The following is a 17,729-nucleotide window of genomic DNA, read 5'->3' as shown; positions in this document are numbered from 1 at the left end:
TAAGCCACCCAATCTGTGATGTTTTGTTATGGCAGCCCAAGCTAATACAGTAAGTAAAATGATAAAGTAGAAGAGTGGAATTGCTTTAGTGAAAGCACAGAGTAGGGAGGGACTAAGCTCTACCTTCTCCTCATCCCCGGAAGCGCAGGGCACCACAAAATAAGAGTAAAAATGGAACTGTTCAATGCCCACACGAGGAGAATCATGTTTACATGCCATAGGAACAAACTGAGGGATGGCCCAAATTCTCTTCTGGTATTAGAATTGTGTATTGCATTGTCTTACTGAAAATAAGTAAGCGAATAGGATTCTATTTTGCTTTAGAAACCTGCTGCAAAAGGATTGGTGCTAAGTTTTAATATGGTGGTAAAAAGAGAACCTGCTTGGGTCAGGTCTCCAGGGAAGAAGGTGTTGGCTGAAACACTGTCATCTCATGATGGGAAGGAACCCTAGCCCACCTTTAGGAGATAGGAAGTAAGACATCAAATGCAACTTAAAAAAATTTACAGTTGCACGGTGTCCAATTATAAGGCAAAAAGCAGAAGGCTCTTTCAAAAGCGTAATATAGTACAAGTGACTCGTTTATAGCCCCAACCACACTGGGGTTCAAGGCAGGCTAACAAACCCCCCTGTGGAAAGGGAATGGTGAACTGTACCAAGTTTATTAATGTGGCCCTCACCACAGGCACAGTAGTTATGACAAGAATAGAACAATCTTTCATAAAAGAAAGTGGGGGTGGTGGCAGCTGGGGCAGAGAAACTCTGATTATACAGATAACCTGGTTACAAAGAATGACATAGCCTTGAAGGGAGAAGAAGAAACCCACACAATGGACACCATGTTGCTGAAAGTGGGTTTGTGGAGGGTTGTTCCCAGGCAGCCTATTTAAATGCCTTCGTGAATGCAGGTCACACACAGAGGAGCGTCTCAGACCCTTCCTTCCTTTCTTTCTTTCTTTCTTTCTTTCTTTCTTTCTTTCTTTCTTTCTTCTTTTTTTCTTTCTTTCTTTCTTTCTGACAACAATTTTGCAGTTAATTAGACTAAGGACTTCTCAGGGAAGCCCAGAACTGGGCTGCAGAATAAGATACATGGAAAAACTATAAAACCATGAAAATACATTTTTTAAAAAAGTTTTCTGGTATAATACACAAAAGCAAACAAGTTTATCTTAAAAAATATCAAGTATCACATCCATAGACTATTCCTAATTATAATTACTTCTTAAAGCAACATATGTCTTTGTTTACAAATACAGCAGCAGGTGATAAACCTAACGTTTCAAACAGATTGCTTACAGTTCATAATACAAACAAATGTCTAGGTCTCAAATCACATTGTAGGCAGTTTAACTTAAAATGCATAGACAATTACATACATTAAATTTGTCATTATTAAGTCAACTTAAAAAAAAATCACAATATTAAGAAAAATACAAAAAAAAAACCTTTTTATAGAGCACGCATAAGAAGTCAAGTTTACTTAATGGCAACAAATCAGTATCTGCTAACCAGGGACAGGCAGTTTAAGTGCCTTCATCCAGGGAGGAATTGAAGAGGAAAAACGTCCCGTTACTTTGCACACATGAATAGCTGCACTGACAAACACTACGATCTTGAAAAACATTAATTTCTTACTTAAAAAAAAAAAGGTATACCATACTTTGCTCTTTAAAATGTCCAAAGGCTGTTCTATAATTTCCACCAGTGGCAAATTAAAATGTTTATCTAGGTAAACCAAAAATGGGTGCACTACTGAATTTTCCAATGCCACCCCTAGACTGTAAGCCTCTGCAGGACAGGCATTCTCTTTCATCTCTGTATCTCTGGAATCTGGCAAAGCACCGGGAACAGACACTGAAGTGTCTCTTAAATGAATGCAGTTCTCAGTGTTTTCTATAGCCAGAAGCTTGCATGGCATTTCTTTAATACTGATTATTTTATTGACAATTTTTCTTTTACTTGGCAGAATTCTGAAAATAAAAAGGGTCTGTCTTCAATACTAAATATTGCTTAAGATTAAATTATAGTCTTCCCTGAAAGTCACCCTTTACTTTCTATGCATAGTACATATATCAGTGTGATTCATCTGATTCTAACCTTGTTTTTCAAAAACCAACACCTGCAGGTCTGTGCTTAGCTTTAATTTCCAGGGTTTATAACCCTGGCATTTTATAAATCTAGCACTAGATTATTCAGGGTGAGGAAGGAAGACATTGGCACTCATCACTTAGAAGTATAGGCAACTAATTGATATGCAAACCAGGCACAGTATTGTAATTGAGACTTGAGTAGGGCTTCGTTCATCTATACCAATAGTTTCAAAAGCTGTACGTTTGAGTACGATATGTAGCGAATTATTTGTGAGGTAAAATTTTATGGGCAAAACTGACTTCTATGCCAATATTCTGTTGTAGTGGTGTGCCAGACCAAGGCCAAAAAGTCACCCCCTTTCTTCTCTCCCCTTTTACTATTCTCTACTGAAAACAATAAACACTAAAAACAAGGCAGAAAGAAGGAGGCCCTGGGGTAACTAAAACAAATGTATTGTCTACTCCTGAATAATCGATGCATTACTTTATACAAAACAGGGCTGTGGAGTCAGACTTGTAAACAGCCATCTTCAAAAGCATGAAAAGGTGTCAGGCTAAGTCCAGTATGGACAAGCCAAGGTAGTTCACACACTCGTTTAAGGAACCTTGATTCTTGAGAAACTGCACGTGTGATAAGGACCTAAGGTCTTTATTTTCATTTTTTGTTGTCATTTTTAGGTTCGACATTTCAAAATCTAAGATTCCAACTCCAGAAGCACTATTCCTCAACACATCTCAATGATCTCCATCAAATTTGTCTTAAAGTTCTTGCTCTGAGACAGTCCAAGTGCCAGCATATCCCACACCATGTATTCCCTTCAAAGACCAGGCAAACTTTTCTAAGAAACGGTCTCCTCCCTAAACGGATGCCAGCCTAGCACTTGTTTCGAAAGCAACATTATTCCCCTGTAAAGAAAAAAAACCTTCCTCGCAACCTTTCCCCCATTCCTCCACTGAAATAACTTCTGCTTTTAACTTTACCCTGAACCTAAAAATACGTTTTTGTCCCAGAGTGCCCACAAGAATGAAGACTCTCCCAAGTTGAGAAATAATGCTCTAAAAAGCTAAAAGGAGTATAAAAGTAAATTCTAGTCCCTTTCATTCCCATTCTTATGTTAAAAAAAAATTTCCCAACTACTAGTTGGAAAGTCCTCGAAAAGCAAAGAAAAGGTGTTGTGTCATGGCCACACTGGGCAGTATGGGTTACTAGCCAAATGTATATACTTATTGGGGGTAGTAATTCCAAATCTCAGGCTCCTGGTCCTTCCCAATCCTTTAGCAGATTTTCTCCTCTAATAAACAGACTCCGCAATGACAGATTCCCAAACATGCTGCCACTTGTTTCAGTCAAACATCATCCTCTAGTGTTAAATATTGTATCTAAAGCCAGAGCTGTCAACTTACCCCAATGTAGCACAACCAAAATAACCACAAGGAGATTTTTGCTATCTCACTTTTCCCGTCTTATTCCTCCAGTTAGCTGACAGGATGTTGCCCGATCCCTAAGCTAAAATACCTAAGGCTCCTGCCTTGTAAATGGGAGGCTACTTTGACAAAAGATTCCAACAGTGTTGTAGATAGTCGCAGATTGCCTTGCAAGGGGAAGAAAAAAAAGACCGCTTGTGCCACTATGTAAGAGCTGTCTAACGACATTCCCCAGTCTGAAAATATCTAAACAATTCAGTTTCAATTCTGAAAGCTTGACTCTATCATCTACTTAAAAAGGAGCTTAAACACTGAATGTTCTTCTCAAAGATGACCATCTTGCTTTCTTAAAAGGAGGTAGCTATCAAACCATTAAATTGGCAGCATTTGGCATTCTTGACATTTCAACTATAAGAGAAACAAACTACTAAATATCTCATTTCTAAGCAAAAACAAGAGCTCTAACATAAATCTCTCCTATACTAGTCAAGAAATTCACAACATATTTTAGTAACCCGACGGATACATTCAAAGTTTCAAAATGTTATCTGACAAATAACATCGTTCTAAGAATCTAAGAATCTGATTTAAAGATAAGGTGCCAAAAAACTACTTAGGCTATTTTGGTGGTTACACTTATTTAAGCAACAGTCACACTGCTTTCAACTCAACTGCAGAGATCTACACTTATTATTTTCAGTGTTAGAACTAGAGGACAGTTGTGAAGGATGGCACTCAATTCTGTTTACCTGTCAACAAATACAGAACTGACCAATTAGCCTTAAGCACTTTACAGACAGATGCAGGAAACTATGCAAGAGACCATGACCCGGCTTAACCAGACTCCGAAAGACACAGACACATTTTGATCACGCTTGTACAAAGAGAACAGTCATGTCTAAATGACTGAAGTTCTTGAAACGTAACTGCTTTACGTGTTTACACTAGACCCCTAGAGTGTGCCAGTTTTCTGAATCAGAGAGAAACTAAGGGATGTGCTCCTTCAAGAACTGAGGGAGAGCCATCTTCCTGGAAGGGTCTGGGTAGAAGAGCGTTTTGTGGGAATGCAAGTTGTCACTATGAAGCAATTTCCAGGGCTTCCTCTGGCTTGAGGTTCAAGACAGAGAGAATTATTTCCTTCTTTGAGTTCTTTCCAAAGCAATATTGACATCTCAAAATCTATTCCAAAGTAATACAGAGATCGCTAATTCTCTAATAATAATTTACACACATGTTGGCCTGCATTAAAAAGAAAAAAGTTTTCATACATGGCAGATTTTAGACATGTGTGACCCATCTGGTTAACAATGAAGCAAATCAGGTGGAACTCAAAATGAAAGACAAGTTTTTACTAAAAGATCAAGGACAAAAGCAAACACTGCCTGGCTAATGAACTCAACATCAGACAATAATTACCAATAGCTTTAAAACATACATCCAAACTACAACCTCAAGAGGACCAGATTTGGTCATCCTGTAGACAGGGCAGCTCAAGATGTTGAGAGGCATCATTTGTTTAAATTATGACAATGTGATTGTTTTCAAAGTGTGTTTATTTAGGGGAAAAAGTGATTATAGAAAAATATTTGAAATAATTTGCCAATGAGGTTGCAGATTCTAACAATAATCCACATCATCTTAGAGTTTTAAGTGTGTGGTTTCATAATTTAAACAAATCAAAAACTTGTTTTAGACAAATTGTATCAAAGAGCTATTCAATATACTTCATCACTTTAGCGTTCCATAAAAACCAAATAAAAATCACATTTGAATGATTTACTTTTACATTTTTATCTGATTGTATCCATCAGATGTACTATACATCCAAGTTACAAGAGGCAGATATCTTCTCTGAGAGGTGCAAGAGTTGTTCTTTCATGAATGCCCTCTAAGAACAGTGAAACCACCAATTTTTATGTATGCATTCATGTGCATACATATGTACTTCAAAAAGCAAAGCGTCCTCTCTTCATCCATTAACTTAATGGTAAGACTGCAATAGAAAAAAGAAAAAGTAAACCTCTAGATTTTGTAAGTGGAATTTAACAACTCCTTGCTGTGGCTTAAAATAAACGTATTGCTTAATAAGTCCAAACAGCAAGTCATCTCATTTATTTTGGCTACAATTTGCAAAAAAAATTTTAAAGAAAATACATATAGCAAGAATTTATACTAATGAAAGTGAGTTTTGGGAGCATTTTATTAAGACTCTTTTTCTGGGGCACCTGGGTGGCTCGGTTGGTTAAGAGTCTGACTTCAGCTCAGGTCATGATCTCATGGTTTGGGAGTTCAAGCCCTGTGTTAGGCTCTGGGCTGACAGCTCAGAGCCTGGAGCCTCCTTCAGATTCTGTGTTTTCTCTCTCACTCTGCCCCTCCCCCACTCATGTGTGTGAGTGTGTCTCATAAATAAACTTTAAAAAATTATAAAAAAGAAAAAAGATTCTTTTTCCTTTACAGTTGAGGTGGATATTTGATTAATCTAGTTGGAGATCTGATTATTTTGTTAAGAGTAAGTTGACTTTTTTCCCCTAATGAGAATCAGGACTCTGAAGATTCACTTGGCTTCCTTCCGGGAGGAAGTGGGCTGCTTTTCTATTTGGTCATATGCCCAAGACAGGTTCTCCAACTAAGATGTCAACCCTACTACTCTGGCTTGGCTGACAGTAAAGCATGAAGCATTACCTGTAACTGACAATGCAGAATAGTGATATAATATCGATCTCAATGCTGCCGAGGACCTAACAAAACTCTGGCTGAGAAACATTATGGAGAGTTACAGGAAGAACAGGCAACGTTATATATTCACTGCCTTAGATTCTCTAAAAATCGCTCTCTGTATCAAGTCAGACCAAGATTGTTTTTACTGAACTGTACTTTGTGGTGATGCTATAAAACATGATTGAGAAATGTTTAAAAAAAAAAGAAGTCTAATGAAATGCACCTGAGTTTACCTCAAAGATGTTAAGGACATTGCTTACTACATTACAAAGTCTTTGGGGATCTTTGGGAAATTGTCCTAATTTCAGTACCAAGAATACGTAGGTTTTATTCTTTTCAATGCTTTATCTCAAGCTTGAAATGTACTCTTATCTCATATACACACACCCCTTCTCTTAAAAAGTTTTATAAGCTTTCTAATCTATTCAAACTGGAGGCAAGTAATCTTTCAGTTGTGTTTATGTGACTATTAGTGCATTTTAAGTAATAAATTTAACTCACATGGGGGCCACCAGGCATCGGTGGAGCACCAGAAGGTCCTGAAGGCACTTGAAAAGGATTGTTGGGAGTGGGATAGAGTCCTGGTGTGGGATATGATCCTGCAGGGGCAGGATATGGTGCTGGTGGTCCCCAGGCTCCTGGTGGAACAGTGCCCCACGGAACAGGTGGTGCTGCCCCTGGTGCTTGGGGAGGAGGTGCGGGATATGGCCCTGGAGATGGATATGGCATATTAGGGGTAGGATACTGCCCACCCATTCCTGGTGCCCAAGGTCCAGAAGACATGGATCCCCATGGACCTAAAGGACCAGCAGCAGCTGGATCTGTGGGTGCACCATATGGTCTTGGAAGCTCCGGAAAGGGCATATTTGGTGTAGGATATGGCCCCGTGGGGCCAGGGCCTGGCACAGTTGGGGCTGGATAAGGACCACCAGGTGGGGGACATGATGGTCCAGAAGGAGGAAAGGGTGCTGGGGGTCCTGGAGGTGGTCCGGTGGGAGGCACAGAGGGATACATTCCTGTTGGTGCTGGTCCAAAAGGCACAGTGGAGGGTGTTGCACTTGGTGGGAGTCCAGATGGCACAGAAGGTGGAGCACTTGGGTTATTCCAAGGGTTGGAACTTGGCCAGCCTTGAGGAGGTTGGCCAGGTTTTGTATTGCTCACAGCAGAGGTTTTGGCAGGGGAGTGTTCAGGTAGCGCATCTGCCAACTGGAATACAAAACAGGCATGTCTTATCAATCTTCTTCAGGGATGAGCCATGTCAAACATGATTATATACCCATAAAGGACAGTAAGCTACAGAATCAGGGATTATAAACCTGTAGAACATCTTCAAAAGGCAGGCTGCTCAGTTTAAAAACAATTCATTTAATATAAACCCAACTTCACAATGCAAATTCCTTAGAGAAGATCAAATTTTCTAAATATGATAAATCAAAATACCGTGGGTTTGAATCCTGGCTTTACAGCAAACAAGTTACATACCCTCTCTGAGCTTTAGTTTCCTCATTAAAAACAAACAAACAAACAAAAAACTTTAGCATTAACTTGAGGCTTAAATAAGATAGTTCATGTAATATCCTTAACACAGTGTCTGGTGTATATAATATCCAATAAATGCTATTATTAACATTGCCAAGTTACTAGAGAACACAAGTAACAACACTTCTTAAATTTTTTAATTTAAGGATTCATAAAGAGACATACAAATTTTCAAACATATTATATCTAACTCAATAAAGGCAAATCATCTATTAAAATCACATGTGCCTCCTGCCCCCAGCAAGAATCACACAAAGCATCTCTTTCAAATTAAAAGACTTGAGGTCCATAGTTAGAACTATGTCATTTTTTCAAGAGTCAAAAACCTTATGAAGGATAAATGTATCAACTTACCGAAAATTCATCAGACATTTTCCTAAAGAAAGAAAAAAAAAAGAATACTTCAAAACCAGTGCTTACCACTTCTTGTATATCCTGTGAGGAACTTTCTCTGCATATACCACTTTTACTTAATCATGTATATAATGTCTTTTTTCTTTTTTTTTTAATAGGGAAAACTTCCATAGCACTTCATGTGGTTTTACAAATGTCGTCCCTGTTTACTGGCTGCACGTCATATAAAAGTGATCCCCAATATAAAAAAGTGATCTGCACTCTCATTTTGGTGATGGTTTAGGTCATTTGCATTTTGAGCGGTTTAAAACGATGATACAGTGAACACTTCTGAACACATATCCTTGTGAATCTGTCACCAGGAAAAAGTACTAGAAGTGAAATTTATAGTCAGCAGGTAAGGCTATCTAAAATCCACCTTTTATAAAGGTCATGACACTTTAGAGTCCTTTGCAAATTTACACTATCTTTTTAAACTTCTCTTCACCACTGGATATTTAAAAAAAAATTTTTTTTAACATTTATTTATTATTGAGAGACAGAGAGACAGAGCATGAGCATGGGAGGGGCAGAGAGAGGGGGAGACACAGAATCCGAAGTAAGCTCCAGGCTCTGAGCTCTCAGCACAGAGCCCGACACAAGGCTCGAACTCACAAACTGCAAGATCATGACTTGAGTTGAAGTCGGACGTGCAACCAACTGAGCCACTGAGGCGCCCGGGATATTTTTTAAATTGTAAACAGTTTTTAATTAGGGCAAGTTAATAACTGCCACCTTGTTGTTTCAACTTACATCTTTAGAATTAAGTGGAAAGTAGAGCTGCTTTTAAATTTCATGCCCAAATCAGAATAAATTTATTTTGTGAATTTGCTCATGTCCTTGGGCCACTTTTGTCAATTTCTAAAAGGGAAGTACAATTAATACCCAATAAGATGCATGGGATGTGAGGTGTTCAGGTCAACAAGCTGACAACTATACATGCCCCATTAACCAAGAAAGACACAGACATTTTCCTTCACTACAGATTTACTCATGCTAACTTTCCAATCAACTCCTCCTTCCACTCAGCAATCATTTTCTTAGTTTTTGCCTATTCTTTAACTTCACAATGAACAGAGTAAGATAGTATGTACTCTTTTGCCTTTGATAATTTTACAACTTAGTAGTAAATCTTTTTAACGCTTTGTTAAACTGTAAGGAAATTAGCTCTGAAACGTGAGACAAAAAATTTACCTGTGCTTCGTAACAGTAGTAATATGGTTTCATTTAAAATCTTTTTTTCTGAGCCTAAATGTCCATCAACGGATGAATGGATAAGGAAATCGTGGTTTATATACACAGTGGAATACTACATGGCAATGAGAAAGAATGAAATATGGCCTTTTGTAGCAACGTAGATGGAGTTAAGTGAAATAAGTCATACAGAGAAAGACAGATACCATATGTTTTCACTCTTATGTGGATCCTGAGAAACTTAAGAGAAGACCATGAAGGGGGGAAGAAAAAAAAAGAGGTTAGAGAGGGAGGGAGCCAAAACATAAGAGACTCTTAAAAACTGAGAACAAACTGAGGGTTGATGGGTGGTGGGAGGGAGGGGAGGGTGGGTGATGGGTATTGAGGAGGGTACCTGTTGGAATGAGCACTGGGTGTTGTATGGAAACCAATTTGACAATAAATTTCATATTTAAAAAAAAAATTTAAAAAATCTTTTTTTCTTTCAAGCAATAATTGCTGTATAATCTATCTCTTCTCAATGGATATGACAGTTACCCTTAATACATTCTACTGCCACTATGAGCAACAAATACTTCCTAACAACAAATACCTACACAGTGTTTACCATGAATAGGCACTCTGCTAAAAGTGTTTTACATAGGTGATCTCATTGAATAGATGCAAAATTCTTTTGCCCAGTTTACAGCTTCAGAAGAGGAAGCTCATCAAGTTAACTTGCTTAAAGGTACAGAGCTAGTGGCAGGTAGAAAGGGGTTCAAACTCCAGTACAGTCTGATTCCAGAGCCAAGGCTTTTAACCACTAGGCTATAGAGCCTCCATTATTTCCCACAGATAATGTGAAATCTGATATTTTCTACTGATCTGCACCATAATATTCCATCTTAATTTCAGTACCTTTATATTTTTAACAAATTTTTAATGTAAGTTGACCTGTTGTTACTGTTCACTCCCCACCCCAGATTTTCCTGAATATTGTTTATTTTTTCCAGATCATTTAGAAAAATAAATAAGAAGAATTCGCTGCTGTTTTGGTTGGAATTGCATTAAATTTACAGATTAATATAGGGAACATGCAATATATTCAAAACATCAAAACTTTTCATTCAAGAACAAGGTATGTCTTCCTAGTTCCCATCATTGTCATTTGTCAATAGTTTTTTAAGCTTGTTTTTTTGTTTTTATGTTTTTTAATTAATGTAGGGCTCAAACTCACACCTCCAGTATCAAGAGTTGCATGCTTTACTGAGGCAGCCAGGCGCCCCTATTTAAGACTTTTTAAATTTTAGTGTATTAATTTTGTAAGTGGTGATATTACTAAATTATTTTATTCCTGACTCGGCTGATTCTCTGGGATTTCAGGTAAAGAATTATGCCATTTGCAAAAGAATAATTTTACATTGTCTTTCCAAACTAACTTCTTTTCTCCTTTGTGTTAGCTAAACTTCACAATGAAATGTTAAATAGTGATAGTGAGCACAGTGGTCTTCTTGTTCCCAACTCTTCTCAAAACGCCTCTAATGTTTAAGTAAAATTCCCAATTTTAGTTTGAGATTTGAAAAAATTAAAGAAGTCTATGCCTATGTTGCTAGATTTATTTATTTCCATTTTGCTAGAGAAAAAAACATTTAGGGAAGACATGAATTTCCTCAGATCTTTTTGACATCTAATGAGTTGATTTCAGTTTTTCTCCTTTAAGCCATCAACTTAGTTAATTACATATAAAAATTGCTTAATATTGAGCCATCCTTGCATTCTGAGAGTTTTGTTTTTTAGTATTCTTAGTTGTGAGGAATGATAAAAAGTATATGAAGCCTAAGTCAGAACTGCTATAACCTTGCTATTTATCCAGAATGTCAAAAAACACATCTTGAACGTAGAGCAAATACAATTATCCATTCACTCCCATGTTAAGGTTTGTTTTATACTAAAATAGCACATCACACAATAGTAAATTCTTAGGACTAACACCTGAAGAAACTTTTCATTGCATGAAAAGTTTAGTCTATATAAATAAGACTAACACACTTTTTAAATAGGATGAGCCTTTCTGAAACAAAATGGTTCTGTATCAAAGTTCACATTAATTCTGGAGAGGGGAACAAAGCAATCCACTCATTTTCATGTGGTCTTGCTATATGGGTCTTCAGAATTACTCCTTTCCCAGCAACTCTGGCTTTCCAAATTTGAAGTTAAAAATTAAACCCTGGAAGATAAAGGAGGTACTGGAATCTTTTTTTTTTTTTAATTATTAAGCTTTAAAAACTAATTTTTTTAATGTTTATTTATTTTGAGAGAGAGTTAAGTGCACACAAGCAGGGAAAGGGCAGAAAAAGAGGGAGAGGGAAAATCCCAAACAGGCTCTGCCCTGCCAGCGCAGAGCTGACGTGGGGCTCGAACCCATGAACCGTGAGATCATGACTTGAACCGAAATTAAGAGTTGGAAGCTTAACCTACTGAGCTACTCAGGCGCTCCAAGAATCTTTATATATGTATGTATATTTTTAGAGAATACATATAAGAATCTTATATTCTTATATGTAAGAGAGAGAGGATCCATGTGGAGCCCCACATGGGCTTGATCCCAAGACCCTGGGATCAAGATCGGAACAAAAATCCAGAGTCAGAGGCTCAACCAACTGAGCCACCCAGGCATCCTGTAGGTTCTCAAATCTTGTGATTAAAGTAACGAAGCCCAATGAGGGACTCAAACCCATGACCTGTGAGTTCATGACCTGAGCCAAAACCAAGAGTCAGAATCAACTGACTAAGCTACTCAGGCTCCCCTGCAGTGTTCATATTAATGGGAAACAGCCTAATTTACTCTTTGGAGAATACTTTCATTGTAAAAAGGTAAGAAATAGAGTTGGACATTAGTGTTTGAATGTGAGAAGAGTTACATCATTTTTAAAAATCTAGATTTTCTAAAAATCTATTCCCAAATACCTGGATTATGCTAATTATTAAGATGAGGCCAATGTAACCTTGAAGTGGCCTTCCTACTCCTCCCCAAAAGTTTATAATCAAGAAAGATTTCCACTCTTTCTCTTTTGGGATTACTCTAAAGCTATTACTTCTAAAACTTTCCATTACTACTTTATGGCAGGATCTATGCATCACCTGAAAAATACTAATTTTATTTTTGAAGCAGCAAGAATAGTAATTTTATTTTCGAGGTTTATTTATTTTGAGATTGAGAGAGAGAGAATGAGCAGGGGAGGGGTAGAGAGAGAGAGAATCCCAAGCAGGTTCCACACTGAAAGCGAGGGACTCGAACTCAGGAAACGTGAGATCATGACCTGAGCTAAGTTCAAGAGTCAGATGTTTAAGTGACTTAGCCACATAGGGGCCCCAAGATTTATAATTTTATTAAACAAATTTTAAAAAAATGTTTATTTATTTTTGAGAGGGTGGGGAGAAGCCAAGAGAGAGGGAGACACAGACTATGAGGCAGGCTCCAGGCTCTGAGCTGTCAGCACAGAGCCAGACACAGGGCTTGAACTCACGAACCGTGAGATCATGACCTGAGCCGAAGTCACATGCTTAACTGACTGAGCCACCTCGGCATCCTGAGATTAGTAATTTTAAAACAGTACAAAATTTCTTTTGACATATACTAGAAGAGTAAAATATTTCTGTAACTCATGGCTTTTAGAGTAAAATAGCAGTCCAATCACAAGGTTTTAAAAAGTTGGAACTCCAGGGGCGCCTGGGTGGCGCAGTCGGTTGAGCGTCCGACTTCAGCCAGGTCACGATCTCGCGGTCCGTGAGTTCGAGCCCCGCGTCGGGCTCTGGGCTGATGGCTCAGAGCCTGGAGCCTGTTTCCGATGCTGTGTCTCCCTCTCTCTCTGCCCCTCCCCTGTTCATGCTCTGTCTCTCTCTGTCCCAAAAATAAATAAACGTTGAAAAAAAAAAAATTTTTTAAAAGTTGGAACTCCATAAATTACTTACTAGTGACTACTCAACAAGGAATATTTCAAAGGGCCATCAAACTGTGATGTAGTGATAAAGAGTATAGGAGTAGACAGTTATGAAACCTAGACGTCAATCCTTTTGAATAAGTCTTTTGACTAAGGCAAACTTTAACCAGAGACCATTTATCATCCACAAAACAGTTGTTAAATCCTGACTACTTCACAGATAATTAAAAGTAACATATTTAGGGGTGCCGGGGTGGCTCAGTCAGTTAAGCTGCTGATTCTGGTCATGATTTCACAAACACCTCACGGGTCTGAGCCCCACATCAGGCTCTGTGCTGAGGGAGCATGCTTGGAATTCTCTCTGACCCTCCCCCACTCACATTCTCTTTCTTTCAAAATAAATGAATAAACTTAAAAAAAAGTAGCATATTTAATAATCTATGAAGTACTACAGACATGTAAAATGAAAATGAGAAGAAACTAAGAAAAATCAGGACTTTTGCACTGATTTGTTTCGTACGGGGGGAGATGACAGTAATATACCGAAAATACAAATTTTGAGTTAAAATACATCATTGTTTTTAGTATTGGTCTTTTTATCAGATACATTCTATTTTACATTTGGCAACTCAAGGAACTGGGTCCTTATGTCAGCCATATTTTCTACATTTCCTTGGATACTTCTGTCTGGAACATACATACCAAGCACTTTGTTGGGCTTTGGGAAAGTGAATAGTACTGTGTGGAATAAATGCTTAAGGAATTCACAGTGTGGTGGAGAACTACCCTTTAAACAGTAACTACCTTACCTCAGGTAAGCACAGGGCACCGAGAGAACCTCAAAGAGCTCCTAAAGGAATCAAGGAAGGGAGTCTCAGGGGAAGAATCCTGAGAGGCAGTTCCTTTGCAGCCTGGAAGAACAATGAAGAAAGAGCTGGGTGTAGGGAATGGTGGGACAGGCCCTAGGAGAAGAGCCAACTGCGGAAAAGCTGAAGAGTACACCCTGGGAAGTGTAAGCAGTTCAGACTGGTTGGAATACAGAAAGGGGAGGAACAGAAGTCTTAGAGGGCCTTTAGTCTGAGGTCTGAATGTCTCAGTCACATTCAGCTCACCTGAGTGACCCTCCGTTTCTTCAACTATAAAGAACGGGCCAGTGATGTGAAAGACTAAACGGGACTCATAAATCAAGTGCCTATAATAACAGCGCTCGAAAAATAGTGGGTGGCCACCTCCTCTTCCTGCGTACATAGGCATATAGCTTAGCACAGGTTAAAAGAGTTACAAATGCCTACATATAACTGCAGCTCTTCACTGGCTGGCTCTACACAGCTTGACCTCTCCAAACGTCAGAGGTAAAAGCAGGAATAATATCAACCTCACAGACCTGCCCTGGGACTTACATAATAAATCTCCCGGTCACTTTCTGGCACACAAGGAAAACTCAACAAACGTTAGCTTTTACACTCGCTACTCTAGGTCCGCAAACCTTTATCTGCGCTTCTCAAGTCAGAAACTTACGAAAATAAAAGAAACATTCCCAAGTTTGGCATAAAACTTACTTGGTGGCAAAACCGGACTTGATATTTATAGTTTCCATAAAGTGTAGCACACCTATAGCTACACAAATATTAATTTGGATTAGGGATGCTGCCCCGACTTTGCGGGGGTGAGATCTCTTGTCTATGCACCTTATTCTCTAAGATCTGAAGAGAAAATCCAAAGATTTCTCAATTCCAAAACACACTGGCCCCAAGGATTGTAGTTAAGGAATGGGTCTCCGTTCCTCCTGGAGAGAGGAAAAGAACGTTCTAACATACACAACCCAACTCAAGTTTTGAAGACAAACTAGTTTTGAATGGGAGGTTCAGAGACACCAGTACCAAGAAAAATTTCTGTTCTTCCAGCCCAATGAATACAGCCGAACAAAGAACTTCCCAAAGACTTCTGAAGGCTACCTTGGCCTGTAGTGAAGGTTCGTGTTCAAGACAGGCCTTTACAATCATCAGGTGTAAGGGTGCTATTTCTTTAGCAGTAATGCCACGAAAAGTTTTTTTCGGGCAGGTTAGTATGGTGTGAAGCGTCAACGTTAAAAATTTTATCCAGTAAAAGCACTGCTCTTGATTTTCAAAGAGGAAATGGTTTTAGCTATATACAAGCTTCCAAGCGTAACATAAGCTCCTAAATCCTAAAAAAACAGTATCACAGAACTCAGCACTTCTCACGGCTTCTGTCCTGTGTGTTCATCGAATGTATTTGCCATCAAGCCCTTTGGTAATGACCAGAACGTTGTCACATTGCGGATAATCTTAAACAAGTGCCAGATTCCTCCAAGACTCTATTCAGGCCTATCTCTCCCGTTTTATTAGACACTAATGAATCGGGGTGGGGGTCGGGCCCAAGAGGTGAGAGCCCGGAGCCCTTTAGGACCAAACGAACAAAGGGAGTCCGGGATCAACCGGAGCGAACCGGCCTCCGAGCGGGTCGCGCCGCCAGGGAAGGGGTGGGGGAGGGGCCGGGCCCGCTCGCCGCCCCGCCCCCAAACCGATCCTGACGTCAAGAGCGGAGAAACCCGTCGGGCGCGACGTGACCTGCCTCCGACGCCTTCTCCCTGGGGGGTTTTGGGGGGCAATCGGCAGCCCGTAGGAAGATGGCGCGGGCAGACGCTGACTCCCAGCCCCCGAAGAGGCGACTCGAGGTACCTCTGTTACCACGCCCGCCTCTCGCTTGAGCAAGCTCCCTTCCTCCCCTCAATGATCCCCCTAGCGCCGAAGCAGCCTCACCCAGCAAGATCCGACACCGCAGTAAAGTCTACAAGCGGCGATGGGTCCGAGCGAACCGGGTGCGGAAGAACCGAGCGCGAACTGACTGACGGCAGTGGCGGCAGCGGCAGCAGCAGCGGCAGCACTAACAGCGCGCAGCTCCTCCTGGCGCCGGAACAGGAAGCGGCGAGCGCACCGCCCCCGCTCGCGCTCTCCCCTCCTACCGGGGCTGGGCCGGGCCGGGCCTCGCGCGCCTCCCGCAGGCTCCCTGCGGCACTGCAGCCTGCCCGGCGGGGCGGTGCAGCTTTCTTTTGGTGGGCGGGAGGAAAGCTCCCTGGTTTTCCGGAATTCTGAGCACTCGGTGGAAATTTCTGTAGCCAGTGACGTTTTGAGTAGCGTGGCGGAAATTGCTAACTTGTTTCCTGGAGTGGCTTGAGGTCAGATTCTGGGTTTCCTATGCTTAGATTTATACACTCGGGCCTCGAAGCTGGCTGGGTGTGGATGCAGCCCAATTAGGGGATACCGGCCCAGGGGCCAAAATTGGGGAGAGCTAAAGGAACAAAACAGGAAAGAGAAGACGTTTACAAATGGCTTGACAATTGATATTAACTAAAAGACCAGCTGTCTTTGCAGCTTCTTCCTGATCAATGGCTCTCCTCGCCACATGTTCATCTCTGAATAAACCTTTTACCTATTTACTGTCACGTCTGAAGGATGATTGACACATTTCCCCAGCCATCAAGGAAACTGCTAGCGAGTAATGAAGATGCCATAATTATATAGTATGCAGTATATATAATATGTATATATAATACATATATCAAAACATATTGGAAGTGTGCAACATCTTTACAACATTTTGCTTTGTGTAACCCCATAGTGGGTCACTGGGGAGGGGCACTTTACTAGAAACTACCTAAACTAAGGTTTCCTGAGTATGCTCCACCAGTACACACACTTCTCATACTGAAAAACGAGTAATAGAGAAAATGCAAATACCTAAGCCTAGGGAAGACTTATTTTTAAACAGGGAAAATGGTCTATGTAAAATGGTATTAGCGTGAACCACTTGCCCTGCCCTCAGGAGTCAGTAAATTAAGTGCCTTATGGAGCTATAAGGAAGTCTGAGTCAGGAAGTCAGCAAAACTACTTTATTTAAAATTTTAACTTTTTTTCATTAGAATTTTTTGAAAAACTGATTTAAAAATGTTGCATTGAAATACTGCTTTTCATTACTGAGATTTTTGGTCAGAAAATTTTTGTGCCCAAGTCGAGTGCCTCATCTCACCTTGGTCCAGGTCACATATCAGAGTGACAGCCTCGTTTTCCCATGCTCCCAGCCAATAACAGCATAGTGAGAGTTCTAGAGCTAGACCGTTCCTGTCCCATGTGGGCTCCCACAGGCACCCTTTGCTGAGAAACTAAATCCCCATTTAGCTTTTTCACAACTGTCCTGCAGTCTGAAGCCCACCCTACCCAACCTTCGAATTTCTTTCATGTATGTCAGACTTGCAAAGTGGTATGAAGACTTCCACACTTTCTTTCTTCATAGGTGTTTTCCCCAATAAATCTTGCACCTTTAATATCTTGGCATCTGCTTCTGGAAGACCCAAACTGACACACCAAAGATGGAAAGTGTATTATAAATTAGAAAATGTGTAATATAGATTTTTAAATTTTTTTCAGATTTT

The 17,729-nt window shown here is 39.9% G+C and overlaps 1 protein-coding gene across 2 annotated transcripts; it reads right to left on the bottom strand.

Moving 5' to 3' along the window:
• Nucleotides 1-1,119: 1,119 nt before the first annotated feature.
• Nucleotides 1,120-16,220, bottom strand: MAPK1IP1L (mitogen-activated protein kinase 1 interacting protein 1 like). Of its 2 annotated transcripts, XM_030319164.2 has the most exons (5): nt 16,060-16,203; nt 14,089-14,190; nt 8,127-8,148; nt 6,735-7,439; nt 1,120-5,508 (listed from the first exon to the last, which is right to left on the bottom strand). In XM_030319164.2, the coding sequence occupies exons 3-5, from the start codon at nt 8,142-8,144 to the stop codon at nt 5,497-5,499; spliced, it is 735 nt and encodes a 244-aa protein (XP_030175024.1). In that variant the 5' UTR covers nt 8,145-8,148; nt 14,089-14,190; nt 16,060-16,203; the 3' UTR covers nt 1,120-5,496. The 2 variants fall into 2 exon arrangements, with proteins under 2 accessions (XP_030175024.1, XP_030175023.1); XM_030319163.2 differs by lacking the exon at nt 14,089-14,190 and having other exon boundaries at nt 16,060-16,220.
• Between the last annotated feature and the right edge of the window lie 1,509 nt (nt 16,221-17,729).

Source organism: Lynx canadensis, chromosome B3 (genome assembly GCF_007474595.2).
Source record: "Lynx canadensis isolate LIC74 chromosome B3, mLynCan4.pri.v2, whole genome shotgun sequence".
NCBI lineage: Eukaryota > Metazoa > Chordata > Mammalia > Carnivora > Felidae > Lynx > Lynx canadensis.
Note: the sequence above shows the minus strand (reverse complement) of the source record. Positions and strands in the feature narration are given on the sequence as shown.